Source organism: Furipterus horrens, unplaced genomic scaffold, assembly GCF_987537825.1.
Source record: "Furipterus horrens unplaced genomic scaffold, mFurHor1.1.pri manual_scaffold_12, whole genome shotgun sequence".
Taxonomy (NCBI): domain Eukaryota; kingdom Metazoa; phylum Chordata; class Mammalia; order Chiroptera; family Furipteridae; genus Furipterus; species Furipterus horrens.
The window spans coordinates 24,819,525-24,837,606 of record NW_028327182.1 but is presented as its reverse complement, the minus strand read 5'-3'; the positions used below and the strand labels follow the sequence as shown (position 1 = coordinate 24,837,606).

Below are 18,082 nucleotides of genomic sequence, written 5' to 3'. Positions count from 1 at the left end.
ACCATCCAGCCCAATTTACAATATTCTTCCAGGGCTTGAGTCTGACCCTCTCCCTGACCAACCTCTCTCTGGGACCTACTGGGGTTCCGTGTCCTTTACCAAATCCGATTACCTTTCCAGTTTTTTCCATGCTAGACTCTGCGAGTTTATGTTACCATTTTGGCTCTTATTACGCACATCCAAAAGTAGAAACACCTCTCCCTGCACCATCTTGACTTCTTTTGCCTATGTCAAAAAAATTTGGTTATGTCATCTTGTTTCTACTGTGCATGTGCCAGCAGAGGACTTTCTCCCTCCTCCTTTCCCCAATTATTCAGTACCCGGCCAGCAGCATGCTAGGGAAATTCCCTGTCTGCTTCCAGGTTTAAATCTCCTCTGCAGCAGTCCACTGGAGTGTGATTCTCAGTCTGTAAATGCTATAGCTTCCTAGTAAGCTTAATGGAATGCCGTCCTAAAATCTGATTCAGCTTCCCAGTTTATTAAGTTTAATATCTGATACTGTTTGCTTTCATCCTTATTAATAACTAGCTAACTACATATGTTAACAATATTACTATTTGTTATACATTTCTATCAATTTATTCTTTGTAATCTGCATATCCTTTTTGTATCTGACACTAAACAAAATGAAAAGTAAATTTCTAAAACTCCTTTACTCAAATCAACTTTCAGTCTTAGCCAGTAGATTGGCATTTTATCAATGAATTTGAGTTAGGACACAAAAATTGCCTTTAAAGAGTGATGATTCTAATTCAGGGACAGAACCAAGAAAGAAAAAAGAAAACAGGAATAAAAGGAAGGCTCTCTCTAGTGAGGCTTCCACATGTGTCTTATTACTTGTGAACATTAAGCATCAATGGTAGTTGTTCTCCAAGTCACTCATTATATCCATCCTGCCTTCCTTTTTCATGAACTTACCCAGCAATTCTGAAAGTCCAATTTTGTTAAGTTTCAACTTGCTTTTTATGTATGATCTTAAGCTCATTATTCAGAGCATATATGCATTTGAGACAGTATAAATGAGTAATACAAAGTTTGGAATGTAAGAAAAAAAACAACATTCAAAACAAATTTTAACACTAATGCATCCCATAACAGTCCTGAGGAAAAATATTGATAATCTGAACTTTATTTTGATGTTTTAGAAAATAAAGAAAATAAAGTTAGATCCTACTTATTCTTCCAAAGTAACTTGTAATTTGTGTGATATATAAAGGATTGTTGGTCAAGATAGAAGGCATGCAGCTAGCGAGAAACCACGAGAAATGCCAGGTATTTCAAAATCATGATGAGAAAACACATAAAGTTTGTTTTTTCTCTGTTATTGCTCTAATGGCTCTGTAGGACAAATGAATGGTGTATGTGTAGGATTTTTTAGAGCACTAGACTGTGAAAGGGTAGCTACTCTTACAATGACTCAGGGAGCTTTTATGCTCTAGTTCTGTGATTTCAACTTGTTAAGGCTGCTGATTGAACACGGTAGCGTCTGATTAGTCTTGTTGCCACTGCTTCTGCCTCCAGCAAAAACACCGTGAAATGTTTCATGCCGTGCTGGTAGCACCAGCCAGAAAGTGAGAGTGAGGTAAACAGAAACCACCATCACCACCAACTATGAAACCTAAGGCACCAAATTTTTTGTTTAATCATGGCTATCATCTATGTTTTAGGTTGGTCATATCCATTTCTGACAAGTAATCTGTATTTTGAAGTGTTCTGGATATGAGAAATGTGACTTGCTATTATAGGTAAAACAGAATCGCTGTGTATTAATTAGCATATTAGGCGGGGCATGAAATTTGTAGTGAGACAAGAGCAAGCTTAAATCTCCCATTCTACCACGTTCTGTCTGTTGCTGGTGAATAAATTATTCAACACCCCTAAACCTTATTTTATCAGTTTAAAAATGGAAATAACACAAAATGTGCAACAGTTTTGAAAGGATTCAATTACATAAGTATGTTTAGCGCCCAGCACCATGCCTGATACACACTGGACACTTAACCTGTGCCCTGCCAACGCCAGCAGTGGTAAGCATTGCCCTCAAACAGAATGGCAGAACCTAGTTACTCAGTCTCTGCAGAAGTTTTTAAAAATGCTACTGAGGAGCCTATATACCAGATTAATGGTGGAGGTAGACAACAATAATAATAACCATATATATACATAATAAAGTCACTAATTATTAAGTACTATAAAGGGTATAAACAGCGCAAGGGAATAGAGAGCTCTGAAGGCAGTGCCACTTTATATACACATTCAGAGAAGAGATTTCTGTGGAAGTGACATTTGAGTAGAGGTATGAATAAAGTAGAGAAGAAAGGATGTAAGTATTTGGTAGAAGAGTATTTCTAACTTAGGGAAGAAAAACAAGCACAAAAGTCATCAGCTTGCTATAATCAAAAACAGTACGCGGGTCAGTGTGGCTGAAACTGTGTGAACAGGGAAAATAATGGTAGAAAATAGGATTGGAAAGAAAGAGGAAAAACCATGTGCAACCTTGTTGACTGAATACAGGAGTGCCAAGAATCACAACCTGAAAAAGCATCCAAGGAACTGTAGGAATAAATGTACATGTTATAAGGTACTAGATACTTTGTTGGACCAAAAGAAGTTATAATGAAAAGCGTCTCTCTGTCACAGAGGAGTCTGCAATATAATTATGAAGACCAGTCACAATGACATAAAAAAAGAGAACTAATTGTACAATATAAGGGAGTTTATGATGTTATCACATAATCCTCAGAAGGAGAATAATACCAAAAATCCAAGTGAAAGAAAAGATGCCATTCAAAGATACAAGGTATTTTTTAAATTTATGGATTAATTTAATTTGAAAATGAAGGGTCATTTAGAATTAGATACCAGCAATTCCAGTTAAAAGAAATTTCATAAGTACAAGTGAAGGAAATTCATAGCACATGTTTAGGAGGAGTAAAATTCTATTTATTTTTTGAGGATACATGTTCATGTAGCAGTTTAGAAGCTAGCTGTGGAGGACCGTGCTTATCAAAATATTATTTGAACTGTTAATCTGGGTTATGTGTTGAAGACATTGTTGGTTTAGGAAGACAAGCTACTCCATGTTCTACATAAGAAAGACTATGGATAGAAATTGGAGATCTCGACAGCTTTGGTATAGAGCTGTGGAAGTGAAAGTTAAGGAGCTTTCTAGGAGTAATCCCAAACTTCAATTTAATGTGACTTTTTCTGAAAAACACTCCACAGAGGCAACTGCATTCCCTAAGAACCTCTAGAAGGTTCCTGTCAAGTTTCTCACTCTATAACGATAAAGGAAATCATTTTCAAGGGCAGCCTTAGAAATTATTTCAAATTTCCATCTGTCCATCTATCTGCCAGCCACTGTATGTGGAGAATAATGGTTTCCTGTTCTCTTCCACTTTTCATTTCTTGCATGAATGCCATTTATTGGAAAATTCTAACCCAGAACCATAAGGAGATATGATTTCGGGGGAATGCAGTTTATGGAGTCTCCTCTATAGGCAAAGATGACTTTGGCTGGAAGTGGAAATAACCCAGAAGAGAAAGAAATATCAGAAGACTAAAGTGGACTCTGAACCTCTCATCCATCTTCACACAAAGCAGATGAGCTCAAATATTATTATTTCATATATTTATTTTGAACATAAGACTACACTACTAAAATTAAAAGCAACAGCAACAACAAAAGAAATAATGAAATGCTGCTCTTTTCATGAAGAAACTATTTTCATGCCCTAGATTATACATCCACAGGCTCCCATAGTTTTGTCTGACCTCTCTTCATATGAAATGATGAGAAAATATTTACTATTCTTGTTATTCTCATCTGTTTCTGCTCATCATTCTCTAATGCTTTTAAAATGTGATTCACAGAATTAAACACAAGTCTCATAATGAAATGTGACTAATAAAGTATGGGGGGGGCTTTCTTTCAATTATTTTGTTGCTATCCATATAGCTATACAGCTAAAATTTAAATGTTTTAGAATTAGTTTTGCACTTCTGCCTAATAGTGAACTTGCAATAAATTTTTTTTTTCAGCAGTTTGCTCACAAACCACTGCCTCGCTGGGTCACATTCCCTAAACAGGTTTCAGAAACATCAACACAAAAATCAATAGCTGAAGCAAAATAAATAAATGACATTTCCTAAGGAAAGCTAGCAAATAATATAAATAGCAAACACATATAGACAAGAAGTTAAGATCTAGACTTTGAAGGTCAAGTTCATATCTAAAAAATCTTAGCAAGAAAATTAAAAATAAGAACAAAAATAAATGTTACTTGTGAAACAAATAAGTAGCAAATAATTAGAACAAATAAAGAAGTTAATTCAGTCCTAGAGGTAAGAGGACACCTGGGATGATTTCCTATCAAAAAAGATCACAAGTAAAAATATATAACATAAAAGGTTTGCTCTCAAATCACAGATTGGATAGAGTTGATGAGGACATATGTGTGGTTAAACAAGGATCAGAAACAAGGACAGCTGATCAGTAAATTTTCTTCACTAAAATAACAACCCATGAACATCTAGAGAATACTGGAGCTTCGTGCTTCCAAAGGATTTTGAAATCATTTAAATTTCAGCAGACATGACATAATACATAATTCATTTATAGTTTCAAAAATAAGTTAAGATAGTGTTTAGAATGTTGAGTTTCTTAGTTAGAACTTTTTTGTTTTGGTTTAAATACATTTTACTCTAAGGTAAAGGTTTTAAAGTGCCTAAAGAAAAAATATTGTTACTATTGTGTGACAAATTGCAGAACAGTCTAAACAGCTGCAAGAAAAACATTTTTATTACTAAATTAATAATTTCAAACTAGACCAGAAGGGACAATTATCCCTCTGGATATGAGGGCATATTGTTCTTTGGTTTAGCTAAGCCAGGAGCTCCTGATTGTAATGAAATGTGCATAATTAAATTACTGCCGTTAGACTTTGATATTTTAGTTGATGAAGTATGTTCATTGATTTCATATGGTTTCTACAATTTCAGTAGTAGTACTCTGCCTTGTCATGAAATATTTTGAAATAAGAACTTGACAATAGAATTACAAAGCATGTATCTTCTTCTTTATATTTGTATATATCATTTAATTTACTAATCTGTTTGAAGGATTAAAGAAGAAAATTAAAATAACATTGAAATTATATCTAAGAAAACCAGTTGGAAAACTTTTCAATGATTGAATGCCATTAGTAGTTTGAAAAGGTGTTTGATCTCAAAATAAGAGCTTTTTAATAAATAACAACTATAAAGCTTAATGAGCTAGCTCATATAAATTCTACCCTTGAGTGAGAAAGGGAAAGTTTTATATTTTATAATTGCTTCCACAACATTAATCAAATCACTAATAATGTTAATAATAGTAACAATAGAAAAATGGCTAACATTTTATATAGAGCTTGTTACATTCCAGGGACTGTCTTGTATTTTTAAAATAATTATTTCTAAGGTATGAAAGATGATGGATATAAAACTGTTGTAACTGATTTTTTTTTTTTAGAATAAGGAAAATGTAAAAAAATTCACACCTTAATGTTCACATATTTAAAGTGTACAATCCAATGGATTTTTAGGATCTCTGTAAATGTATTAAAGCACATATATAGATATTAAAGTACAAATACACACACACACACACACACACACACACACACTGTGTCCTCTCAAGGTAAAAAGGGAGAGGAAGAAAATGCTCTTGTGTTTCTTTTTTTAAAGTCACTAATCCCATTGTGAGCATCTCACCTTCATGTCCTCATATAAATCTAATTACCTCCCAAAGCCCTGTCTCTAAATATCATCACATTTGAGGATAAGACTTCAACATTAAATTTTGGTTGATACAACTCAGAGCAAAGTGGATAGATTGTAAGAAAAATGTAAAAGAAACAGTTTTATGGCACAGACTGCTAGCTCTTCAAAAGAAAAAAAAAGAGAGGAAAAAAGGGAAGCTGTGAAAGTGGATATATAAAGATAGATATACCAGAAAAGTTAGGAAAAATTCTTGTAAACAACTTTTAAAATCCCAAATAGTCAATATCTGTATCAATAGGGTCTGTAAAAGATAAATAAAGCCATAATAAAGTCTATTATGTAATGTTTTACATTGTGTCAAGCATACAAAATTCATATTAAATTTTAGAAAGCCATTCAATGCAATGACAGATATTATTTTAACCTCTGATAATACAACTATGCTTCTATTATTAAAAATATTAAATGTCCTTACCATTGTGTAGCTGTGAGCCACTTTCATTAATTCAATGCACCCTTGAGCATCTGCAAATGCTCGGATTCCTAAACAGTTGGATGGATGCAGAAGCTTCATGAGGAAATGGCAGCACACTTCCACTACTTGGGGAAGCTGAAGAAGACACGCTGCAGCAAGAAGGTTTTCAATAGTGTCTTCTTTTAATTCCAAACAACCTAAACGTTAAGTGAAGAGGATTATGAAACAATATGAAATCACATGTACTCTTGTATTACTCAAAACATTAGGCCAATATCCAAGAAATAATTTGAGCCTAGATTGATAATCAAGATAAATATAACTCTATAAAGGCTAGGGATTGTTTTTAAAATATTATATAAGTTTCAAGTGTACAACATAGTTATTCAATATTTATATTCCTAATGAAGTAATTACCACAGTAAGTATAGTAACCATCTGTCACTATATGAGGTTATTATGATATTCCTTATGCTGTACATTAACTCCTAGTGACTTATTTTATGTCTGGAAGTTTGTACATTTTATTCCCCTTCACATCTTTCACGCCTCCTCCCACCCCCACTCTGGCTACAATCAGTTTGTTCTGTTTACCTATGAATTTGTTTATGTTTTTTTTGGTTTGTTTTATTTTTTAGGTTCCATATATAAGTGAAATAATACTGTATTTGTCTTTCTCTGTCTGACTTATTTCTCTTAAAATAGCCTTGAGGTCTCTCCACATTGTGCTGAAATCCAAGATTTTATTTTTTTATGGCTAAGTACTATTTCATTTTATATGTACACCACATCTTTATTCATTAATTTACCGATAGAAACCTAGGTTGCTTCTATATTTAGGCTATTGTAAATAATGCTGCAGTGAACATAGGGGTGCAAATATCTTTTCCAATTAGTGTTTTCACTTTCTTCAAATAAATGTTCAGAAGTGGAATTGTTGGGTTTATGACATATCTCTATTTTTAATTTTTTGAGGAACTTCTGTACTGTTTTCCAGTGGTTGCAACAATTTACAGTCTCACCATCATGCACAAAATTTTCCTCTTCTTCACATCCTTGAGAATATTTGTTATTTGTTGTCTTTTTAATAATAATCAATCTGATAAGTGTGAGGTGATATCTCATTGTGGTGTTAATTTGCATTTCTATGATAATTAGTGATTTGAGAATCTTTTCATGTGACTGTAAGCCATCTGTATGTCTTCTCCGGAAAAATATCTTTTCAGTTCCTCTGCCTATTTTTACTTCATGTAATGTTCAAAATCATCTACTACATACAAATGCAGTTTCAACTAAAATATCTATACTCACTTGAGCAGAAATTATGGTTCTTCCTTTGCTTGTAAATTGAAAAGAGCAAGAGAAAGAGAAGTTTTACCATATATGAGTACTAGTTGAAAAGAGCATAGATTTATTAAACTTCTGACTATATGTATAAAAATGTGTGTGGGTAATTGACATATATGTTTATGTACACATGTGTTATAGAGTGGTAATATTGTGTTTATTTCACTGTATGCACATTTACAATTTTCTATAGTTTTTCTTTCCTTTAGATCAATTTTTTAATCTCAAAATATGAACCCTTCAGTGTGTTTTTTCTAATAACTAGAACAATTAGAAGATGGAACTTTTTCTGGAATGCTTATACAACTTATCTGTGAAAACTTCTGGGCTTAATTATCTGAGGTTAGAATTTATTTAGCAACTCAACAGACTTTTAGTAGTTCTAGTTTCAACAGATTTTCTAGCAGAATTGATATTTTTGAAGCCATACGTTCTCATAAATAGTTTGTTCTATCTTAGACTTTGTGGTCCAGACTGTTACTCTTCACTGGAAAGATCTTCACTCATTTTTCCTGGCCAGACCACATGTTAATGTCATATCACACGTCAGTGGACTATGGCCAGAGGGACATGTGACACTACCACACCAAAGCATTTATAATGTAAGTGTGGATCCTTCATGTTTGCTTTCTCTCTTACCAGCTAATTAAATATAACATAAAACCTTAGTGAGTGGAGAATACACAAGAAGTAGAGACATGGATTTCTAAATCATGGCCTCAAATATTTGGTTTCATATAGTAATATTCAGCATTTAAACTAATCAGATTCAAATGAGAATCTCTACATATTTAAATATTTGAGTACGATTTGTTTAAGCATCGAGTAGTACTGTTATATGTATTCTATTTATAGGATGTAGTATTATATACATATATTTACACTTTATAGGTTCTTGCAGCCTAATCTACTCTAAATTGAACAATTTTAACTTTATTTTAATTAGTCTGTACCTGTATATATGTAAAAAAATTAGTAGCATATGTTTATTTTTGCCTTTTATCATTTTTAATTTGTTAAATTCACCAATTCTTACGTGGATATTAGAGTTGATTAAACATTTCAGAGAATTACTTTTTTGGTTCTTGTTAACGGATAATAAGAGTAATGATAACGGACATGAGTTCTATTCAGAGTAAAGTTATTTTATCAATATGGTTTAGAAATTATCACCTTACTGAATATGAAGTTATAGCTCATTATTTATTGACGAGGTCCTCCTTTTCCATCTTTTTTTTCCTTAATTTTCTCTTAAAGAGTATTTATTATATATATATATATAGTCACATAATTTGTTCCTGTCTGAATTTTTTTATATCTTCCATTCACTATTTCTTTCTCTAGAATATTCATATTTTGTTTTAACCTGACATTTTAAACTTTAATAACTTTTACTTTTTAATTCTAGAAGCTGTCTCCAGGAGAATTATTTGTACTAAAAAGTTTATAATGTTTTCATATCTGATCTTTAAATTCAGGAATATTTCCTTAGTACAGCAATATTCTGTTTAATCTTACTTATCAAATGTTTAAATCATTTTAAATTCAAAATGTGTTACTCAGAGTTATTTTCACAGAATTTTAAATTAATTCATAAACATCAATTTATATTTAAATACTGAAAGTTTTTAACTTTTTAATTACTGATTTATTTATACTGTTCTGCCCTTATATAACATTATCACGTTTAGTTTTAACTACAATTAATACAAAATAAGTATCTATAATCTCAGTTTAATAGGAAATTTTGAGAATTTTAGGTGCTTTTCTGAGAACTTTATGTTTTATTCAAAATTTGAGTCTTCTAAATTTGAGATTTGAATTATCCAAACCAGTTTTAGTAATATATTTCTTTTAGCTTTTGCCTCAGAAAACCTACATTGCAGCTTCCAATATTTAAGGTAGTGATTAGGCCTTACATAAAAGAAAAGCTACACTAAAAATGAAACTCAAGTGTAAATCTGTAAATAAAATAATTCTGAATACCCTCATTATTATCATTCTGCCATCTAATAAAAATTTGAAGTGTATTCTTGGAACTTATTTTGTGATGCTACTGTAGTTTTTTCTTAGATTTTACTCTTTTTCATTATGAACATGTGTATGGCATGTTAGGAAAGTTGTTTACTTTCAAAAATTTATCTTCCAAGGACAAACTATTTATTAAGAAAAAACTTATAAATGGAATGCTTTTTTTTTTCACATCAAACTTTATTTTGAATTACCTTTTTTTATCCTACAGTGAATTGCAATAATAGTGCAATAAACACCCTTAATAACTTTTACCTAGTTTCACCAAGCATTAACCTTTTGCCACATGAATAATTTGTGTATTTACGCTACAGTTGCTGAATAATTTGATAGTTACTTTCAGCCATCATATTTCATTCCTAAATACTTCAGCATGTATCTCTAAGAGTAAGGGCATTCTCCTACAGAGCAGCAATATAATTATCACACTCATGACCGATACATTATGACTGTTGTAATGCAATTTCCCCAAATGTCCAGATAATATGCTTTGTAGATTTATATTTAATTCAAGATATAATCAAATTCACACATTACACTACCTGTTATATTCCTATAATCTCCTTTAATCAAGAAGATTTTATCATTCATAACATTTATATATTAGTGAGGAGTCCAGACTAATTTTTTTGTTTGTTTATTTGTTTTTTATATAACTCCTCAATTTTAATTAGTTCCATAATTTTCTCATCATTCAATTTAGTCAAAACCTTTCTGGAGGGACACCAAGGAGGTGATGTGATGTGATACCCTTTTCAGTGCCTCACAAAGGGAGGCTCATGAGGGTCAGTGTGTCCCATTGTGGATGGTGTTAAGTTTGTATCTTGTTAAAGGCAACTAATGCCAGAGTGCTTCACTTTAAAGAAACTTTTTTATTTATAACTAATAAGTAATTTGTGGGTGAGGGATAACTTTGCTTTCAAACATGACATTTCACTCATAATTTAACATGTTTAATAGATAAAGAGTATTGTGTTTTATTTATGAGTTTCACCAAAAGAATGAGACAGCAAAGGAATCTTAAATGTGCTTCCAAGTGTAGCAAGGGATTTAATGAAGAAAAATATCAGGTAAAGTGAAAACAATAAGTTGAAATGAACAGTAAAAGGGAGCAAAATTAAAATACTTCTTGTTGTATAGTAACCTCTAATGAAATTAGCTACTTAAAATTTAGTTTGGGTATAAAAGAGGCACACTATTGATAGTATTAGTTATAAAGAGTTATTTAAACTTCCAAGATTTTAATAAATGTACAAGCACCCTATTGTTTAGATGTATCAACTAGCAGAAAATAGAGTATCATAGGCAAATTCTGCAGAGGAGACATTTGCCTCTGCAATAATATACATTATAATGAAATTCTCTAAGGTATTTATATTTCACATTCTCTATAACAATTCATAATAATGTCCAACAAAATCATTATCTAAAGTTAAAGGATTAATACCAGGTCAAATGATTTAAAAACTAATTATATTAGTACAATCATTGATATATGTATACCAATAATTCTACCAGTTACAGAAATCTATATTTTGTATCAGTGTTAGATGATTTATGATGTGTGTACCTATATTCATAAAAATAAAAAATAAGTAGTAGAGATAATATAAATATATTAAAATATGTTATTTATAATTGATTATAAGTATACTGATTACATATATGTTTGATATATTATCATGTTTTAACATCTTCAGAGAAATTTTACCTAATATTGTTAGTAAGATCATCAAGAAGATATTTGCATACTCCTTAGCATAGATCTTGTGAAGATCAGATGAAGAAATACATGCAGATAGTATAGCTTCTATAGATTCCATTTTACTGTGATTTTAGGACGCTGGGAAAGTGACTCTTTAACTTAATTACCTAATTGTTCTCAACAGTATTTGTGCAGAAAGGAATTAACACAGTAGGCCTGAACTGCTCTCTTTGAATAGGCAGTCCTGCTTGCAAGATTTGCTCTTGACTCTTGTCTGAGATTTCAAGAGGGTTCCCACCATTAACTAATGTAAATGGCTCACTGTGCCATTTAACAGTATGCTTAATGCTGAACACCTGATTTCCTTCTGGGAGTCTGTAATTCTGGTATCCTCTAAGTAGGGGTTGCTTATGTTGTCAACCCTCAATGAAAAATCCCGGGCATTCAGTCTCTAAGAAATTTTCCTGGTTGGCAACATTCAAATGCTTTGTTACAACTAATTGCAGAGGAAATTGTGTTGTATGACTTCAGTGGAAAGAGACTCTTGGAAGTTTACATCGGATTTCCCTTGGAATTCTCCCTGTGCATAGTGTCCCTTTCTGATTGTGCTCTGCATAATTTTGCCATTAAAAAAAAAAGCAGAACAAAACAAAGAACGTAGCCATTGGTGTGACTATATGCTGAGTCCTGTGGTCTATCCTAGTGAGTCACCGAACCTGGAGGAATCGTCTTGTTAAGGACAAAGTGCGAGTAATAACATTACCAGATTTTAAGACATTACAAAACTTCAATACTTAAGATAGATATAGGTATTAGTTTCAACCTACAGAAACAAAGCAATGAAAAAAAAAAAAAAGTCCAGAAACAGAGTAATTAAGATAAATAACAAGTATTTGCAAAGGCACAGAGGGAATTCAAGTGAGAAATAATAATCTTTGAACAAGTTGTGCTGGTCAGATATACATGTACAAAGCCTTATGTTTTAATTAATACCGCTCACAACATATAAAACTTACTCAAAGGTGACTTAGTCCTTTATGTAAAACTTAAAATTATAAATCTTCTATAAGAAAATATTTCAGAATGTTTGTGTGGCCTTACATTGAAATCAACTATTTTTAGATACACCATGGGATGTGCAATTATCAAGAAAAAAATTAAGTTGGGCTTTATTAAAAAACTGCAAATGACAATATTAAAGGAACAAAAAGATAATTGTAAATGGAAAATGTCTGAAAAATCATGTATCTGATAGAGTACTTGTGTCCAAAATACAACAACAACAACAACCTCTTGATAATAATACAAATGGACAAGTGATTTAAATAGACATTTTACAAAACAAGACATATGGATGGAAAATGGTCAACATCATTAGTGCTGAGTTAAAAGCACACATATCGCTACATAGTAGAACTAATGGTGAAAATGTAAATGGTACAATCATGTTGGAAGAGTTTTCAGTTTCACCACTCAAATTACTCAGACATTCCACTCCTAATTATTCACCCAAGAGAAATAAAAATGTATGTTTATATAAAGCTTTGTACATGAATGTTTATGGCAGATATATTTTGTAGTGACCAAACACTTAAAGCAACCCACATGTTCATCCATAAGTGAATGGAAAAACCAATTGTAGTGTGTCTATTTAATAAAAAAGGGAAAAGAATTGATATATGTATCATCACAATTATTTATGCTGAGTGTGAACTAATTATGCTGAACTAACTACCTGAGTGTGGAGTAGAGGTGAGGAGAGGCAACAAGATAGATCATAAAAGGGCCTGGAAAATATCTGGGGGAATGGATATATTCTTCATTCTGATTGTGGTAAGGGCTTTATGGATGAAAAAGTATGTCAGAATATCAAGTTGTATATATTTACAGTTTATTGTGCATCCCTTTATTAAACAATATATATTTTAAAAAGAGTGCTCAAATATTAACAAAGATAATTTGAGTTGACTGATACCTATAAACATATAGGAGGGCTATAAGTCAAACATTATTTCCAAAATCATGAAGTTGAGGTATAATTTAAGAAAATGTAAGTTACATGTTAATTTTTTAATTAAAGTTCATAATATACAGAACATAGTGCAGTCTTGGAAACTTCACATATGCTGCTTTCATGACCATTATATTGTTACAATAATCTTGTATGTGTAAACCAAATACATAAAATGGTGTGTGTGTGTACATTTGTATCTTTATCTTCCCAGGTTAGCACCTGGAAAGTGATTCAGAGATATTATGCCAGTGTGATAAGCTATAGGGTATATAAGATATTTGTTTGTAAAAACATATAATTATTCGGTCCAAATTTAAATTTGAGGCCTATTCCTGTACTTCTAAATACTTTAGATAATATTTTAACAGGTTATCTCTTCATCCTTTCTGGTAAAAAGAAAAACTTTAGACTTTTCGTAGTTTATCTGTAAACTAATATTTAGAAATTACTTATTACTAACTTTGGGTGTAAATTTTAAAGAAATAGCATTGTTTGCTTCGAAGTTTTATTTTTTTTTTCAGTTTGGAATATACCCAATGAAAGAATCCATTTGTAAAAGCCAGAAGGCACAAATGGGATATTAGTGAGTGCTGAGCTTGAATGAACACAATTTGAGCTACCTCATGCATGATATATTTCTTTACAGCTATAACCTGGTCATTTCTCTGACAGACTTAAATGGAAGAAGGTAAAAATAGGCCAAGTATTTGACTTAAAAGTGAACCCCCCAAAAAAGACATGAATACTGATAATGGAAAATAAAGTAATCCTTTACTTTGATTCAAGCTTATCTTCCAAGGCATAATGCTCTAAAATGGCTTTAGGTGCCATACAAAATATCTTATGCCTAGGTGAAACTCTGGATACTTAAGGAGCCTGTGAATATGGTAATATAAAGCTCTGAGAAATTATTCTCAAATAAAAAAGAACTCTTTATTCTCTTTTTACAAATCCAGAGGTACATTGTCTCCAGAAATGATTTATTGAAAGACTCAGCACATCATTAGGAAACAGCCGTCCCCTCAAGTGGCTTGCTGTGTCCCTCATGGTGGCCCCAGTGTCAAACTTCAGATTCAGACAGCAAAACACTCATCAGAAGAGAAACTATTCCATCATACATATTTCATTTACATCAGTGAAGAAATCTTTACTAAAAATTTCCCCAAAGTGTTTTCTCTATGTTTCCCTGGAAAAAAAATTTGTATCATGCTGAGCTTAATAATTACTATGGGCTAAAACTCCAATGATTGATTTTAACCCCATATAAATTAGAATTATAAAATTAGAGAAACCTCCCTTGAGACAACTGGGAGAATAAGAAAGGAATGACTTTTGAGTAGGGTGCCCCCAATGTGTGCTACATTTATCTATAGTTTCACTTTAAGTATATGCTAATGCACCTGAGTGTTCAAAACATGTAGCAGTAGACTGAAACTCTGATTTTCTATATAATAGAGTTAAATTCACATTGTCTTAGAATGAAAACATGCAACATAGAATGGATAGGGAAAAGTAACATTATAGAATATTGCAAATCTATGCTATTGAATTTTTAGTAGTCAAGTGGTATCATATTAACAATTCTGATATCTAACCATATTTCACTTATAAACTCAATTACACCAACAAAGAAATGCATTTTATTAGCTGCAAAAACTGTCTATAAAATCCATAAAGTTAAATAAGCTTTCTTTTGTTCTATCTATCATCTATCTATCTATAACCTATCTATGTACCTATGATCTATCTTTAAAGGAAATATAAAATAATATCATTGCTATACTAACAATTAAAACAAAATTATTATATTAGTAACTCATAGGAAAATTAAAATAAGATTTTTTTCTTCTAATACTTTTAGATTATAGAAAATTTGAAAGATTGTACAGATTTTTCATATAGCACACACTTATTTTTTCCAGTTATTAACATTTTACATTGATATGGTACATATGTTAAATTAATGAACAATATTGTTATATTTTTATTAACTAAAATTCACACTTCACTCACATTCCTTAGATTTTTTTTGCCTAATTTTCTTTTTCTGTTCCAGGATCCCATGCAGGATACAATTCATTTAGTCATTACATCTGTTTAGGGTCCCCTTGGCTTTTAAAGTTTCTCTGACTTTCCATGTTTTTAATGACTGATAGTTTTTAAGAGTATTGGGTGAGTATTTTGTAAAATGCTCCTCAATAGGGATTTGTCTAATTATAGTTAATTGGAATTATGGGCTTTTGTCTCATCACATCTTATCTAGGGTATGTACTATCAACGTGACTTATGACTGTTGATGTTAATTTTGCACACTTTGCAGAATTAGTATTTGTTAGGTTTCTTCACTGTAAAATTACTCCTTTACTCCCCCTTTCCAGGCTGTGCTCTCTGGAAGTCCTGATGAACAGCTACACTTAAAGAGTGGGAAGTTACGGTCTATCTCCTTGAGGGCAACTGAATCATACTAGTGATTTGGAATTCTACATGGCAGATTTGCATATTCTTTGTCATTTATTTACTTAATAATTATTTATATTAATGAATTCATGGAATTAAGTGTTTCAGAAAAACAAACAAACCCTAGAGTTAAAGTAATTTGATTTATATTATTTTATTATTTTTAGAAGGCTTACATGTCTTTTTGATAGTTACCAAAAGAAATAGACTTTAACTGTAATTTAGAGATTTGTTACCATTAAATTATTCTGTGTTCTAATATGCGCCACATTACCAGCATCATGCAAGTTCTTTCTCTCTCTTTCCCTCTCTCTCTCTGTCTACATTAGGAAGAACACCCTGGGTGTCCTCTAAAAATTATAACAAAACTCTTTTAAGAAACAAAATGACAAGCTTTACCTGGGAAATTAGACAATCATAGGGTTTATTAATCAATAAATAATGTCAGACATGCCTTCCACATACAAGAAACACACAGTTTATGTTTTTTGAATACTAAATATATTTCAGAGTTCTAAGGCTCACTGTTAGAAAATTCAGGAAAATATTTAGGAAAGCTCCAGTAAAAAAGTAAGTGCAACAGCGAAGGCCTTATTTTGCCATTTCTACCAGTAGGTCCACTGGGTGTCAGGTCAGAACCAAAAAGTCAGTAGTTCTCATTTATTTAAATTGCTTTAAGAAACTGTGAGTAAAAATTTTGATGCATTTATGCACAAATGTTTACATTTCTTGAGCTTAACAATAATATGTGCCCTTCATTATCAACATATAATAATTCATACCTCTTGCCCTAATCATCTATATATTCTCTCCTGGCACTTGCTATAGAGATCAAAACAGACTGTCACTCAATGCTCTGGGATATTTTGGTTCTGAGAAAAATAAAAAAATGAAAATGATCAACTCAAAGCTATATGTTTTCCAAGAATCCACTGTAAACAGCATAATTTGATAAGCTGTGTATCTAAACTACCACATATATGTTCATTTTCCCATTACAGAATTAAGTACTTTAGAATAGATACCTTTAGGTGGGACACATACTCTTAGATTCAGCATAGATAATACCATTTCTTTTAAATTAATGAACTCTGAACCCAGTTAAGTTTGGTCAAACTTGTCTGTAACACATGAAATTATTAGTAATCTGTGTATCTGGACAGCATCATTTGAACTAAAATTAGACAAAAAATACTTCTGCAATGTGTTATTATATCTACTTTGGCATATTAGTGAGGATGTGTGAAGTACATCATGTTGTATCTTACAAATATTCAAAAACATTTTACTCAAACATTAGAAAATATTTTTTCTCAAATTTTAGTATCACAAATCTGTGTGGTTGTAGAGTAAAGTACTTCTCATTTTACAAGTGATTATGCTTCTTTCTTTGCTCTGATGACTGAGAAGCTAAAACAAATTGGTAAGTCATTTCTATGCATGCAAACGGAAACTTAAGATATTTACATATGATGCAAATCATACCATGGTGTTGTGAGTTTGAATTGGAATGTCCTTTTTAGGTCTTTTGTATTTGGATTTCAGAGCCTCATACACCTTGGATGCTCAAAAGCAAAACAAAGAACAAAGTCGTAATCTTGTGACTTTTGTAAATTACCTTTTGTATTCTTCTTCCTTTATATTCTACTACAATCAGGAAAACAGAAGAGGGATTGAAAGGGATAAGTATAAGAAAATACCTTTCTTCCTGGACAGATTTTACAGCCACAGTATGGAGTAGCATGTTTTCATAGAACTGGTTTTAATTGAAGATTTCTACAAAGTTCCTTCATCTTAAGTTCCTTAAATATTTTATGCAGTACCTTGAGTTGTGATGTTGGACAAAATGTCAACAATTTTGACATATTATTCTGCTCAGGTAGGGAGTTCTACCATTTTACTTGTTCATGTGGACCTCTTATCCACTTCTGTACCCCAGGGCTTCAAAGTTTCCAGATTTTTTTATTTTAAGGTTATTTTGGGGGGGCGGGGCGGGGGATTAACAAATAATTTTTTTTAACGCTATCTTGAATTTCAAAATATACTTAATAGTTTATTTTATTCCATTTATGCTATCATTATAGGTCATTTTTAGAAATTATCACTTTCATTTTTAGACTCTTAAGCATTCATATTTTATTTGAAATCCGCACATCTAACAATCGTATTCATAATTAATGTTACTTAGCCCCAGTGAACTGGAAGTGCAATAGTTACAAAGTACTATTGAGAAATTATACATTTAATTCTCTAATATGTAGAAAATCCTTTCCCATAACATTGACCTAGC

At 31.6% G+C, this 18,082-nt stretch overlaps 1 protein-coding gene across 2 annotated transcripts in view; it reads right to left on the bottom strand.

Moving 5' to 3' along the window:
* The window catches only part of KLHL1 (kelch like family member 1), a 323,324-nt gene that overhangs the window by 172,658 nt on the left and 132,584 nt on the right, over positions 1-18,082 (bottom strand). For both annotated transcript variants that reach the window (XM_090257994.1, XM_090257995.1), the window contains one exon: positions 6,239-6,435. In XM_090257994.1, coding sequence (XP_090114120.1) covers positions 6,239-6,435 — 197 coding nt within the window. The remainder of the gene's footprint in view (positions 1-6,238; positions 6,436-18,082) is intronic.